Source organism: Ailuropoda melanoleuca, chromosome 2, assembly GCF_002007445.2.
Source record: "Ailuropoda melanoleuca isolate Jingjing chromosome 2, ASM200744v2, whole genome shotgun sequence".
In the NCBI taxonomy this organism is placed as follows: domain Eukaryota; kingdom Metazoa; phylum Chordata; class Mammalia; order Carnivora; family Ursidae; genus Ailuropoda; species Ailuropoda melanoleuca.
The window spans coordinates 88,127,700-88,137,079 of record NC_048219.1 but is presented as its reverse complement, the minus strand read 5'-3'; the positions used below and the strand labels follow the sequence as shown (position 1 = coordinate 88,137,079).

The 9,380-nt window shown below is 55.0% G+C and overlaps 2 protein-coding genes across 8 annotated transcripts in view; one reads left to right on the top strand and one right to left on the bottom strand.

Annotated features, from left to right (window-relative positions):
• The window catches only part of CERS2 (ceramide synthase 2), a 10,244-nt gene extending 1,775 nt beyond the window's left edge, over positions 1–8,469 (top strand). Inside the window, exons 1-11 of one of the 3 annotated variants that reach the window (XM_034654231.1) lie at positions 488–798; positions 4,617–4,790; positions 5,209–5,326; positions 5,519–5,637; positions 5,852–5,909; positions 6,015–6,065; positions 6,272–6,364; positions 6,558–6,686; positions 6,889–6,995; positions 7,122–7,275; positions 7,440–8,469. In XM_034654231.1, coding sequence (XP_034510122.1) covers positions 4,618–4,790; positions 5,209–5,326; positions 5,519–5,637; positions 5,852–5,909; positions 6,015–6,065; positions 6,272–6,364; positions 6,558–6,686; positions 6,889–6,995; positions 7,122–7,275; positions 7,440–7,580 — 1,143 coding nt within the window. In that variant the 5' untranslated portion in view covers positions 488–798; position 4,617 and the 3' untranslated portion in view covers positions 7,581–8,469. Of the gene's footprint in view, positions 1–487; positions 799–4,616; positions 4,791–5,208; positions 5,327–5,518; positions 5,638–5,851; positions 5,910–6,014; positions 6,066–6,271; positions 6,365–6,557; positions 6,687–6,888; positions 6,996–7,096; positions 7,276–7,439 lie in introns of those variants that run through there. The other 2 variants (XM_019799776.2, XM_019799777.2) reach the window with 2 other exon arrangements.
• Positions 8,470–8,718: 249 nt separating this feature from the next.
• SETDB1 (SET domain bifurcated histone lysine methyltransferase 1) overlaps positions 8,719–9,380 on the bottom strand; it is a 30,698-nt gene continuing 30,036 nt past the window's right edge. For all 5 annotated transcript variants that reach the window (XM_034654227.1, XM_034654226.1, XM_034654225.1 and 2 more), the window contains one exon: positions 8,719–9,239. In XM_034654227.1, coding sequence (XP_034510118.1) covers positions 9,122–9,239 — 118 coding nt within the window. In that variant the 3' untranslated portion in view covers positions 8,719–9,121. The remainder of the gene's footprint in view (positions 9,240–9,380) is intronic.

Below are 9,380 nucleotides of genomic sequence, written 5' to 3'. Positions count from 1 at the left end.
CGCCTGGCGGGAGCGGCCGGGCCCCCAGCGCCGCCCGAGGGCAGGCTGGCCGGGCGCCTCGGCGTGGTGGGGCGCGCCGCCCGGAGCCCGGGGAAGCAAGCCTTCCTGGCAACAGGTAGGGGCTGGGAGGTCGGGACCCGGGGCCGCTCGCGGAGGGCCCGAGCCACAGGCGCCCCCTTTGTTGGGAAGAAGAGCTTGGTGACCATTTGCGCGAGAGCCTCCGCCTGGCAGTGGGCCCGCGGCGTCGCTCCTGGCCTGCACCGGCCCGGTGGCTGGAGTGGGAGGGCGGGGAGGGTCCTGGGGCTGCCGCTTCGGACCGGCCCACAGTGCCCACTCCGGGAGCGCGGTCAGAGCGTCCATGTGCTTAACGGGAAGCAGGAAGGAGTGGCTCTGAGTGTGTGCCCCGGCCCCCCAAGGCTAAGGCTCCTATACCGTTATGGGGTGTGTGTGTGTGGCTGGGGTGGGGAGGGGGAAAGCTGCTGGTGAAACTGGTTTTCTGGGCCACAGCTTGTTAATTACCGGCCTGGAGGCTCTCTGGCAAGTAGGTTAATTGCCGGTGTGTGGCATTAATATTGGGCCTCAGCTTGGGGGTTTCTCTCTCTCCCCAAGCCAGCTCCTGGCATCAAAACCCGGGCTCAGTTACCTGAGTTGCTGGACCCAGTACTCAGGGGGTTCTGAGGATCCGGAGGAACGGAGTGAGCCCCTCTTCACTGAGAAATGAATCTGGGAAGGCCTCCAGCAGGCAGTCACTCCCACATCTGTGTGCTGGAGGGGTCGCTGTCCCATACCAAAGTCCAGGTGACTGGGTCTAAATGTGGGTGGCTGACTGCACTTGTGATGGGGCTCTTAGGGATAAGGACTTATCTGCAGCCTTGTCCTTCTGGGCCTGGCCCTAATCATAAAATGGCCTGTTCTAAAGAGAGAGTTCCTTGTCTCCCTTGGTACCCCACAGCCCACTCCCTTCACTGGGGCCTCTGGCCAGCTTTCCCCCTCTCCCCCGCCCCTGGCCACCTGGGCACCGGCCTGCGGATCCTTTACTGTGCTCTTCAGCACTGCCCCCCCCTTAACCTGTTGGCCTCTCCCTGCCCCTGGAGGCTCTAGTCACATGCAGTATTTGGGTGTGTTGGGGCCTCCAGAGGGGCAGCCCAGATAAGCTAAATTTGGGGACCTACACTGCCGCCTGGAGCAATGACACACCTCCTGTTGGCTTCATCCATGCTGCCGCCTTCTAGTTCCTGACGTGCTGTTGCTAAAAGAAAGTTTTCAACAAGAAGACTTCTCGGATCCTCCCACTTTTTTTTGTAGTCCCTCAGACTTCAGTGGCAGCTGGGAGCCTGTGGGACCCTGTGTTTGTCAGTCTCTCCTCCTTTGCTGTCAGTCTCCTTTGTTTGTCAGTCTCTCCTCCTATTTTCCTTATTTCTTCAAGGTCTGACGGCCAGCGGGACTGTTTTCACATTGAGTCTGTGAGATCCCTTCCTCACGGACTCAAACCTGTGCCCTCTCAGCATTCTGGGTGTATAAGCCCCTGTGGGGACCCGCTGCCCACTTTACATCCATCTCTGAGAGTTTGGGAGGGGTCAGTCAGAGATGGGGCGAAGGGTGGGGGCTGGGCCGCACCCTAGTCAAGTTCCTGGTAATCCAGTGCCCATGAAATCCCTGCTCTGCTGGCCCCTCTCCAGCCTGTGCCTCAGAGAGTGGCGTCTGTGTCTCTGAGGCAGGGGTGTGTGTGTGTGTGTGTGTGTGTGTGTGTGAGAGAGAGAGAGAGAGAGAGAGAGAGAGAGAGAGAGAGAGAGAGGGAGAGAGAGACAAGCAAACAGATACACACTGTTGACTCTTCATGTGTGGGGTGAGTAAATTCTGTGAGTGGGAAGATATCTGTAGGTGTGATTTCTCCATCAGAAAATCAAATATCTACCCTGAGGGCCAACTGGCCAGAAAACCAGTGTTGTCTCCCTATGCTGAGTTCACATCCCTTCTTCTTGTCCCAGCCTTTTGTATGGGATTCCGTGCTTGGCTTGGTGTGCTGATGAAGCCACCGGGGCTGCCTTGGAGCAGACCTCGTGGTTCTGTGGGGATGTGTAAGCGAGGCTGCTGGGAGCCCCTGTTGTCCTGCCCGCCCTGCCCCCCATGTTGAGTCAGAAGCCCTGACCCTGCTGAATCTGGTGCCTCTCCCTGCTGGGCTAGGCCCTGGGGGTGGGGAGGGGTGGGCAGGGATGGGGTAGCTTTACTCTGCTAATGGAAGTACTGGGCAGCAAGGGAGGGCTGTGGTCACAGAAAGCCTGCAACCCAGGTGTGAGAGAGCCCCCATCAATCTGGATTTCTGAGCTCCTGACGCACCATGTTCTCTGGCTGTCCCTGCTTGGGATGGGAAGGGGATAGGTGTCATCGTGTCTTGGGGTTGCGATAATTGCACTATCATGGTGCTTGCCCTTGACCAGTCTCTGACTCTTTTTCTGCTAACTTCCCCAGCGCCTCACCTTCTTTGTAGGTATAGACTGGGAGAAGACATGCCCGGGCCCCAGGAGCCAGGGAGAGGCCCCACTCACACCCTCTGGGACCCCAGCCAGCCCTCTGAATCTTTAATCCTCAAAATGTCCCTGACCGAGAAACTTCCTGCTAGTTTCCACTGACCAGGGTGGGCATGGGGCCCGATATCTAGGCCTCTCTCTACCTTTGGCTTTAGATCTCAGTGGACGACAAGATGGGCTCCAAGAGACATGGAAGTCTGGGAAGTCAGGGTTTGCGTGAGATAACTTTCCCCACCTCCAATCTAGCTAAGCTAAAAAGGGGGGAGGAGGAGCCAGAGGCATGCCAGCACATCTAGCCATTCTGCCTTTTCCTTTTCTACTAAATTTTTTCTATTTTTTCTCTATGAAAAAAGTGTGTTGTGCACATGGTTGTGTGGGGAAAGTTCCCCTGTGGAGAATTATGTTTAATTTTGTTCAGTTCAAAAGGCTTCCATCTCTTTAACTAATTAAATATTTATTCTGGCTAAGGTAGAGGGGGAAGGGGCAGTGCCCTCAGGAGTGAGGCCTGGAGAGTGTGTGTGTCTGAGTGTTACTGGGGAAGGTGGAGTTGAAGCTCCTTTCTTGTCAGTGCTGACCTCTGACTTCATCCGAGAGCAGTGACCAGGAGTGGGGACAAGAGGGTAAAGTCCTTGAGCTGGAATACTGACCCGTGACAGGCCGAGAGGGATTTCGCAAGTGCTTCTGTGGTGGGTGTGGGTGGAGCATCGGCAGCGCAGGCCCGAGGACCAGCCCCACTCAGCTGAGATCTATCAGCCCTCAGCCAGTGGCACCAGTTGGTCTCCAGTTCACAGTGGAGAACAATCTCCCCACTTTCTTCCCTCCGGGTGGGAGGAGACCACCTTTCTTCTGTGTCAGCTTTTAGTTCCAAGCCAGCCTGAATACCAGCACGTCTCCTCCCTCCTGAGAGGACGAGGGCTAGGGGGCCCAGAAACTTCTGCCCTTGTTGTCCACTGGCGTTCATTGCTGAGTCCTAGGACTGCCAGGCATTCCTGGCAGTTGGTACTGGCATCACTGACTCGGTAGGACCATCCTGCTGCTTCTCTCAGCTCCCAGCAGCTGCTGTTCCCCTCAGGAGCCACTGACAATGGCTCTAGAGGATACCTCAAAGGAGGTCTGTACCTCCCTCATTCCAGTATCCAAGTGGCCGCTGGTTGGTCACTACCTCCCTGTGGACCCTTTCCTTCCAGGGGAAGGAGATGTGGCGGGGTGGGGGTGGGGGTGGGAAGCAACAGCTTTCCCTGAGCTGAGAGTCTTTGTGATAGGTGTTCCTCTGCAGACTAGTTACTGTTTCTGGACGAGCCTTAATGAGGAATAGCTCCTCGTTGCACCAGATGTCTTGGTCTTCTGTCGCCATTGTCTCGCCCCCAGTCCCTAATTCTTTGCAGCCTTGCCTTCACTTTGTTTCTGCAAAGAGGCTTCAGATAGTTCTTCTGCCTTGTGTGCAGGGATTGGACGGCTCGGCATGGGCTGTGGATCTAGTGTGGAATATGTTCGATGTTCACTGATTGTCCTGGAGCTCAGCAGCCCTTAGGGGCATAATTTTGCTTTACTCTGTCCTCTTTATTTTCCGTAGGGACCTGCTGCCCAGATGGGTTGTAGGGAAGGAGCAGTGAGGGTTTGCCTTAGCCCTGCAGTCTGTTTTTGGGCTTCCTTGGCAAGGAAGCTTCCAGCCGTGGGTTGGCTTGAGGGATGGAGGGGGTAGCTGGAGAGTGGGGGTGAGGGGAGGAGAAGATGCCTCCCACTTTACTCAGATTGCTGGTTACAACTACTAGGGCCAGATCCTGCCTGTCCTCCGTGCTGCGGTAGCAAAGTGACGGGGAGACCCCAAAGTTCTTAGTTCTAGAGAACCGGGCCTCCTGGGGTCATCAGCATCATCTTCAGGTGTGATAAACGGTAAACGTTAGAACTGGAAAGCCACCATATTACAGGCCAGGAAGCTGGTTTGTCCAAGGTCATATGGCCAGGACCAGACATCAGGGCTTGAGTCTCCGTCCCCTGCTCCTTTCTTAAACCATGGAAACTTTCATCTTTCTCTTCCCCCATAGCTGCCCCCTGTGATGCCCTCTGCCTTCCCCCCTCCTCACTCAGGATGCTCCAGACCTTGTATGACTACTTCTGGTGGGAACGGCTGTGGCTGCCTGTGAACTTAACTTGGGCTGATCTAGAAGACCGGGATGGACGTGTCTACGCCAAAGCCTCAGACCTCTATATCACACTACCCCTGGCATTGCTCTTCCTCATCGTTCGATACTTCTTTGAGCTGTGAGCATACCAGCCTTCCCCCATGCCTTCCCTGGCTGCCAGCCAGTTTCTTGCACTTCAAGTTTGTCTGTTGCTGTTTAATTGGTCCCGGACCTTGCTCTTCTGGCTACCCAGATCCCTGCCTACCATGTGCCCCCCACTGAACGCAGCATTGTCTTCCCGAGGGCTCAGCACCCCCAGGCCCTTTCCTTCAATGGTTATTTGTTTTCCCTCTCCACCCGCCTGGTCCCTGGTGAACACAGGCAGCTTTGTCATTTTGGGGCAGCCCAAGGAGGCCAAAGAGGGGGTTGTCGGGAAACTGAGGCCCAGGATAAAGTTGCCTGAGTCTGCAATCCTTTCCCCTTCCTGCTTAGAGGCTACCAAGAGACTGAGGTGCTTTAAAAGAGATAGACCTTTCTCACTCCTATCCCTTCCTCAGTTACGTGGCTACACCACTGGCTGCCCTCCTGAACGTAAAGGAGAAAACTCGGCTGCGGGCACCACCTAACCCCACCTTGGAGCATTTCTACCTGACCAGTGGCAAGCAGCCCAAACAGGTGTGAGCCGCAGGCCCTGCCCTGGGAGTCGGTGCTGATGGGGAGGGCACAGTTGCGATGCCAGCCCTGGTGGGTGAAGAGACGAGAGGGCAGTGCTGCTGACCTAGGTTCTTGCTGGGAGGCGGTGGCGGGAGGACGGGGGTCCTGTCGAGTTCCGAAGCTGAACGTGATGGGCTTCGTCACTACACCCAGGCAGAGGTAGAGCTCTTGTCACGGCAGAGTGGGCTCTCTGGCCGCCAGGTAGAGCGCTGGTTCCGCCGCCGCCGCAACCAGGACCGGCCCAGTCTCCTCAAGAAGTTCCGAGAAGCCAGGTAGGGGAGGCTGGGTGGCAGAGGAAGGTCTGATGGATTGCGGGGAGGGGTGGGCCCCGGATGTATGCGGGGAGGGGTTGTGCCTAGGTGAGGAGGTGATTTGGTTATTCGTGATATTCTTGAGAGGGAGGGTATCTGGGGGCATTTGGGAGTGTTGGGAGGGCTGTGCCACTCTCCCAGCCACCCTCCTAGTCCTTTCTGCTTCCTTTTCCAGCTGGAGATTCACCTTTTACCTGATCGCTTTCATTGCTGGCATGGCCGTCATCGTGGATGTGAGTGGGGGCCTCTGGGAGATGGGGGTAGGTTCTCTGTCGAGGTGGTGTGAGGCCAGAGAATGTGGGTCCCTCCTCTTTTAACCTCTCTCCGTCTCTCTGCAGAAACCCTGGTTCTATGACATGAAGAAGGTTTGGGAGGGATATCCCATACAGGTATGAGATGGGGTTCTGGACTCCTTCTCTGGGGTGATTAAGAGAATCAGGGTGGACAGGACTAGGACATGTACACCCTTGTGAAGAGATGCCATGACAGAAGGCACTGGAGTCATCGTGCTAAACTGCCCCGGGCTGGACAAGTGAGATCCTTGGGTCCTATTGTTCATGGTCCCTTACCTTTCTCTTTCTCTCCTCTTTCCCAGAGCACCATCCCTTCCCAGTATTGGTACTACATGATTGAGCTTTCTTTCTACTGGTCCCTGCTCTTCAGCATTGCCTCTGATGTCAAGCGAAAGGTGGGTCAGGGAGCTGTGCCATTAAGCCTAAGAGCCAAAACAAAGCCATGGGATGGAGAGCCTCCCCTTTGGTTTCTGGGTATTTGGCTGGAGCCATGGGTTAAGGGGAACTAAGCGGAGGGGAGAGAAGTAGGATTAGAGTAGGGGCTGGGGAGCAGGAAAAAGTCCCCTGGAGCCTGCATCTTTCCTGCAGGATTTCAAGGAACAGATCATCCACCACGTGGCTACCATCATCCTCATCAGCTTCTCCTGGTTTGCCAATTACGTCCGAGCAGGGACTCTGATCATGGCTCTGCATGACTCTTCCGACTACCTGCTAGAGGTCAGGCTTCCTGGGCATTTCTTCAAACCTACAGACCCCGGTGCAGGTTCTCCTGGCCCTCTCCCTCTTTTGGGGGTGGTGGGGGCGGTGGGGGCGGGCTGACATTCCTGGGACCAAGGAGGTGGGGGCACAGAGCCCGTGTATATGTGAATGTATATGGGAGTCAGGAGCCCGTGCTGACGGACGGGGGCTATCTGTGCAGTCAGCCAAGATGTTTAACTACGCGGGATGGAAAAACACCTGCAACAACATCTTCATCGTCTTCGCCGTTGTCTTCATCATCACCCGACTGGTCATCCTGCCCTTCTGGTGAGTAGGCCAGACGACACTGCTGTCCTCAAGCAATCAGGAGTCTTGCTTCTCCCGCCTCACCTGTCTGTCCTCGTCCCACCCGCCTCCTGTGTTCACAGTCCTGTCCCCCCTGTCCCGTGGCAGGATCCTGCACTGCACGGTGGTCTACCCGCTGGAGCTCTACCCCGCCTTCTTCGGCTACTACTTCTTCAACTGCATGATGGGAGTGCTTCAGCTGCTTCATATCTTCTGGGCCTACCTCATCCTGCGCATGGCCCACAAATTCGTAACTGGAAAGGTGAGTGCTCCGAAGGCCCTACCACCTTCAACTCTGGAACCCGCCCGTAGGCAAGCGTCCTGCTGAGGAACTACCGTGGGCCCTGGGGGCAGCAGGACAAGCCCGCTGAGGCATTCCCTAAGCATTCGAGGCCAGCGCGTAACCCTTCTTTTCCCTTTCCACAGCTGGTAGAGGATGAACGCAGCGACCGGGAAGAAACGGAGAGCTCGGAGGGGGAGGAGGCTGTAGCCGGGGGAGGAGCAAAGAGCCGGCCCCTAGCCAATGGCCACCCCGTCCTCAGTAACAACCATCGTAAGAATGACTGAACCGTTGTCCCTGCTGCCCCTCAGATTAATGCATAAAGCCAAGGAACTAGCCTGTCCTCCCCAGAGGACCACTTTCAGCCCTGGGGAAGAAAGCAGAAAGCAAGGAGAGAGTTGTTCTATGTCCCGACCCCTGCTTCTTTGTCACCCAGTTGCCTTTAACCAAACTCTAACCAGCCTATCCCCAGGTAGAGGGGAGGTTGGTATATCCTTTATTAGAGGGGGGATGGACTTATTTTCCTCTCTGTTTTCTAAGTTGTTCTTTCTATTGCTTTTGAGGCCCTGCCTCAGCTCTGGGGTGGCAGTTACAACTCACATTCCTTATTCTTCAGAATTTGGCCCTGTTTGCCTCAGACTCCCTGACCTCCAGAGCCAGGGTCGTGCCTTACTGTCCCATCTGTGGGCCTCATTCTGCCAAAGATGGACCAAGGCTCACCTTTCTAGGCTAACTTGGGCCAGAAACCAAAGCTGAGCTTTATAACTTTTTTCCCTCCTGAGACACAAATGAATTGAGTATAGGAGGGAACATATGACCCTTACCCTACCTCTGCCAAAAAGGCTGGGGGGGTGGGATAGGGAGGGGGCGGGGCAGTGGCATAATGGGACTGCTCGGGTGGTCTACGTGTTATTTCTCTGCTGGCTCTCTGTCATCACAGGTCCAAGATCTTACTGCCTCCTTCCTCTGGCCTCATCCCCTAGGCTGGCTGGCTTGGAATAGAATGGCAACTAGTTCTAATTTTTATTTATTAAACATTCGGTGTTTTGGTTTTAAAGCCAGAATTACAGCTAGTACCTGGCATTTCAGCAGAGGGACCACTTCAGACCAAAATGTACTGTTAATGGTTTTTTTTTTTTAATTAAAATATATTAAAGATTACGTAAAACATGGCAATAAGTGTCTGAGACTAGTAGGAACTGAGAAGGGATATCAACTAAATAAACTAAGGTAGTCTTCCTCATGGTTATGTGATGGTTTCTTTTTAAAACTTCACACGGCAAATAAGAAAAAGCTAAGGTAGAGAAGGTATAAGATGAATGACAGCTGCCCCTTGGGAAGGATGGGGGCGCGGAAATACCTCTGTCACCGAAAGACCCAGAACTGGAAGTATGGGGGCTGAGGAAGATAAATCAAATCATGATCTTAGTCTTAACATCTTGTTAAAAGACGTTCAAGAAACCATACAAATCAAGGATAGTAAATACACAGCCCTCATTCCAGGAATAAAGTCTGTCAGAAGCATGAACACTTGAACAAACATAGTCTGGGAGGGAGGAGTAACAGGAGGACTGAGGGATATCAGGCCCAGGTCAGCGTGGTGACCTCTCCCCACCCCCGGTGCTCTGGAGGTGGAGGAGGGACCTTGCCTGCTAGCACCACATTGGAAGGGACCTCCTGATCCAGTGCTCCCATTTCTATCTACTAGGAGCTGGGGGAAGAGCTAGACTGGAGACGTGGGGGTCAGAGTTGAACAGTCAGGAAGACCCAGTTCCTGAGGAAAGGATGGTTCAGGAAGGGTTCAGAAAGTTCAGAACAAGGCTTTCCTCTAAAGAAGACGCCCTCTGCATTCGATGGCCCCGCAGCAGCAGAGCAGCTCCTTGCCTTCCACGCTGCCCACCTCGTAGTTGTAGTCCCAAGTGAGCTCTGTCCCAGCCCGGATCCTCCTGGACAGGAAGACAGGGATAGGGGTGGTGAAGGCAGCAAGTCACCAAGTGCGAGTGGAGCTGGAGCACGAGGTTGGGGGGTTGCCCCTCCTTAACCCTGGGCTGCTTCTCTTGCCCAATCATCCCCCTCCCTGACCCTCT